This window comes from Aotus nancymaae, unplaced genomic scaffold (assembly GCF_030222135.1).
Source record: "Aotus nancymaae isolate 86718 unplaced genomic scaffold, 86718_ANA_hifiasm-v0.15.2.pri h1tg000008l, whole genome shotgun sequence".
Lineage (NCBI taxonomy): Eukaryota > Metazoa > Chordata > Mammalia > Primates > Aotidae > Aotus > Aotus nancymaae.
Window position 1 is genome coordinate 218930 of NW_026988419.1, and position 4744 is coordinate 223673.

The following is a 4744-nucleotide window of genomic DNA, read 5'->3' on the forward strand; positions in this document are numbered from 1 at the left end:
CAGCCGCTGGGGAGGAAGAGCCGGCTCCGGGCCCATTGTGTCTGCGCGGCGCGGCGCGGGAGGGGCCGCGGAGGCGGCGGGGACGCAGCGAAGCGCGCGAAAACGGCCGGCGGGGCGGGGAGGACCGCGCCTGACCCCCGGCGGCGCGAGGGGCGGGGCCCGGGGCGGGGCGCGAGGGGGCGGGTCCGGGCGCCCTTCGGCCGCTGCAGGCTGGCGGCGGCGGCGGCGGCGGCGCGGGGACTGCGGGGACTGTGAGGCGGCCGCGCCGGCAGCGACTCCCGGGGAAGCCCGCGCCCTGGGAGCGGGAGCGGGAGCAGGAGCGGCGCCGCCCAGGCGAGAGGCGAGCGCCGGGAGCCGGGAGCCGGGAGCGCGGAGAGCCCGGGCAGCGGCGGGAGCGCGGGGGCGCGGCCCGAGGAAGCCACAGAGCGAGCCCCGGCCTGGGGAGGGCGCCGGGCGCGAGCCTCCTGCGCCGAGCATCCGAGGCGGCTTCGCGGGAGACAAAGCCGCGCGCAGAGACGCGATGCCCGCCGATCGCGAGCCCGGCCGGCGAGGGCGCGGGGACCGCGGCGTCTGAGCGCGCCGAGCCGTGCGCCCGGGGGACGCAGAGCCCCAGGCCGGTGCGGGTGGCGGCGGCGGGCGGGGCCCAGGTGCGCCCGGCCGCGTCGGGTCCGTGACTGCTCGGGGGGCGGCGCCCTCCCGCCGCAGCCGCAGTGGCCGGCGCCGCAGCCAGGAGCCATGGGCAACATCTCCTCCAACATCTCGGCCTTCCAGTCCCTGCACATCGTCATGTTGGGCTTGGACTCGGCCGGCAAGACCACGGTGCTCTACCGGCTCAAGTTCAACGAGTTCGTGAACACGGTGCCCACCATCGGCTTCAACACCGAGAAGATCAAGCTGAGCAACGGCACGGCCAAGGGCATCAGCTGCCACTTCTGGGACGTGGGCGGCCAGGAGAAGCTGCGGCCGCTGTGGAAGTCCTACAGCCGCTGCACGGACGGCATCATCTACGTGGTGGACTCGGTGGACGTGGACCGGCTGGAGGAGGCCAAGACGGAGCTGCACAAGGTGACCAAGTTCGCCGAGAACCAGGGCACGCCGCTGCTGGTCATCGCCAACAAGCAGGACCTGCCCAAGTCGCTGCCGGTGGCCGAGATCGAGAAGCAGCTGGCGCTGCACGAGCTCATCCCGGCCACCACCTACCACGTCCAGCCGGCGTGCGCCATCATCGGCGAGGGCCTCACCGAGGGCATGGACAAGCTCTATGAGATGATCCTGAAACGCAGGAAGTCCCTCAAGCAGAAGAAGAAGCGGTAATGCGCCGGGAGCTACCGGGGAGCGAGCGAGTGCGTCAAGAATGAATGGATGGGTGGATGGATGGATGGATGGATGGATGAGCGAGAACCCGCGCCCGCGAACAAAGACAGCGAACCAAAGCGATGCTTCGAATTTTTAAAACGGAATCTCTGCACCCAAATGCAGGACTGGTGACTTAAGGAGCTACGAAGGCTGATTACCGGCCTGCTCTGGACCTGCTCCCCCCCACCCCACCCCCAGCTCAGGGGACCTTTTGTCTGAACGCCAGAGCTACTGACGGGGTCGGGGGGCTGCGGTGGGGTGTGGAAGTGCCGGTCCTGCTCTCCGCCCTCCCGTCCCCAGGTGGAAGGCTCTGTAGTCGGAGAGACAAAAGCGATTTCTTCCTATTCCTAAAGGGCCAGAAGTTCAGGCTGCCCCGCCCCCACTGGGGGGATCGCACCTGAGTTACCTGAGGTATGCATTTCCCAGAACCCTGGGCGTACCCACCTGGAGGGGGCATGTTGGCTCTAGGGGGACCACCTCTCCTTGCATTCGGGGGCTGTGAAGCTGAGTAATTTTCTGTCACAGGGCAGGCCCCTGTTGAAATTTCGTTTGTCCTGCTCTCTGGGCCCAAAGGAGGGGGTGGTTTGGGTCATCAGAGGACTGCCTGGGACCATGCAGCGGGCACAGAGCGCTGTGCTGGCCTGGCTGGGGATGGCAGCGGAGATGCCCTTTTCCTGGTGCTTTGTGGTGGCTACAGAAGACCAGTTTTGTTGAGAACTGATTTTCAGCCTGGAATCAGACATCTTCCAGATGGTTTGGACCCTGTCCATGTGTAGGTCATTATCACACAGAGAGACCAATAAAAAATAATAAGAAGAAAAAAAAGACAAACTATTGGAGGTGGTGGCCAATGATGCATTTACTGTTTGCAGGATAGTTAAAGGTGTTTAAAGGGTAAGGCTTTTGGTGTAAATGCTGGATGGGGTGTGTGTGTGTGTGTGTGTGTGTGTGTGTGTGAATATAGGGACCTCCCTCTGTACTGTGTAATCGGCATTAATATCTAGACCCATATGCTTGGAATTTTAAATTCTCTTAGCCTACTGATTGGTGTGGATGAGCACACCAGCTACAGATGTGTGCTGAATTGCAAGATGGTTTTTTTTTTTTTTTTTAAACAAGGGATGTCTCTTGTAATACTAACCGCGTGATGATGGGTTTTCAGACATGCTTAAAAAAAAACTTTTACAAATGAATACTTACCTTAGAAATATTCACCTTAGGAAAAAAGACTTTGCTCTGCCCTTTTATATTCCTTTACGCTGCAAGTGGCGACATGTTCAGATTTCTAATTTGGTTCATTGTGGCCTATCTGGTTTAAGTATTTCATTAAAAATGTCTCGTTAGAGTATTTGATGTCATGCACCAAAAAAATAAAACCCCACCTTGTTGCAAAAGCTGACCTCGTTGCATGGAATTAAAAGAGAAGGAAAAACACAAGGATGAAGTCTCTCCGAATTCATTCTTGTGGGAACTGGCCTATGGAGCCAGCCAGCACTTTGGGCAAATGCAAACAACAATGAGTGCTTGAGATAAAAGAAAGCGTGACGTCATGGTCACTGGTACTCAGGCACTTCACAGTTTACTTGAAAGAGGCTTTGGAAAATAGATAAAGTGAAAGAAGAATAAATACATATTTTTAATAATGTAATTTTAAAAATCCTTTATAATCAGGACTGTGTCTTGGTTTGCAGAAGCTGTCATTTACCCTGAAACACAGTATCAAAAGGGAAACTTAAAACATACTGTTTGATGTTTTTTTTCCTCTTAGAATCCATGTTTTCAGGTAGAATTATGACTTTCCCCCGATGGTCACACATTTCTTTACGAAGGAGGCCTGTAGAAATTGGATACGATCATGCTTGATGGAGCATGTGAGTTAGTCAAATTATAGTCCATACCTGTTGTTCATTACACACCGAATGTTCATTTAAGAACCAGGGGCAGAAGTTCTGGCTTCCTGCTTGAAACCCAATTCTTATATGAAATTTTTTAAAGCAGAAACCCAGCAGCCCGTCTGCTTTTTCTCTGTTGTCGGTGTATTTGGTACCCCTCCAATGCTGGTCTTTTTGTAGAAACTCAGTAGAGAAAGTCTAGCTAAGCAGTGTTGAAAAGCCTGCAAGATTTCAGTTTACATATCGACAGCATATTCACTGATTTCTAAATGGGCTGGTCCCATCATCTGAAGATTCTGTATAGAATTATTAAAAAAAAAAAAATCCATCTTTCTTTATTTTCTTCACATGCGACAATTTCTTAAGCACTTTGACATTTTGGTAGTTCCACACTATTGAGAGAATAATATATTTATTTTGTGACATTGCAGATGCCAAATACTGTAACCTTCTCGTGCTAACAATATTAGGTTCAAGATCACTGTTCAAATCCTGTCATGGTTTCAAACTGATGCGAGATGATTTTGTTTTTTGCATAATCAATACTTAAGGGTGCAATCAACTGTTAGTCATTGTGCAGTAAAGTAAAGCCCTGTGGTGTATCAACTACTAGTTATGAGTCTTAGTTGATTTCTGTAATGTTTGACCTAATAATAGCCCATTTCATCTCTGACCCAACAGAGGAAGCACAGATCAAATCACCTTGGAGTGGTCACTGGGGCGGATGGGAAGCCCCCCCCAACCCGCAGTATATTAATGGGTGACCTATTATGCTTTCTGCCCTTTGGCGAGTGAATGGTTTCCCCATAGAGGAAGTTGGCCTCCCTATGTGAGCTTTGGAAATGTTTTCTAATAGACACAGGGAGGCCAGTTTTGTTTCAGAACAATTTTCTTCCCAAATTCTCTGTTCTGGTGTTGGGACTGTGTGCCCTGGGTTCTGTTTTCCTTTCTACTGCTGTCATTCTCTGTCGCGATCATCCTGCTCTTTTGTTTCCATAGCCTTTTATAATGCATATATGATGCTGTGAACAGAAATAAATTATTTATACAATCAAATGACTGGGGAGATTTCCTGTGGATTTTTTTTCACATTGCTGGTATTCGTTCTCTAGGCCTCTGCTGAGTTGGGGGATGGATCACAAGATGGTGTCTGAGTTCTAATCGGTTCTAGGCCTATATCAATCATGTCTGCTTTTTTGGTGCCAGGGCCTAGCTCTACCGCGCATGATGAATCTGAATGCTAACATGCAGGAGTCTGTATGCATTTGAGACTCATTCACTTGTGCCTGTCCTTCAGCTGGGTGACCTGCACCGAGTCATCCCAAATCCTTTAGGAAAATGGCCTCAATGTCCAGTCCTTCCTCGGCACTCTCATTTACTGAAAAGGTCATGAATTGATAATTACTTCAAAGATGTAATTATATAAAATTGGAAATAGCTATGTACTGATAGAAGAATGCTAGGAAGCTACTGAGTATCTTGGCTGTGTCTCTGCT

The 4744-nt window shown here is 52.1% G+C and overlaps 1 protein-coding gene across 1 annotated transcript; it reads left to right on the plus strand.

The window, feature by feature from the left end:
* The first annotated feature begins 251 nt into the window (after positions 1-251).
* Positions 252-4307, plus strand: ARL4C (ADP ribosylation factor like GTPase 4C). The gene has a single exon (XM_012434195.3). The coding sequence runs from the start codon at positions 736-738 to the stop codon at positions 1312-1314; it is 579 nt and encodes a 192-aa protein (XP_012289618.1). The 5' UTR covers positions 252-735; the 3' UTR covers positions 1315-4307.
* Positions 4308-4744: the final 437 nt, after the last annotated feature.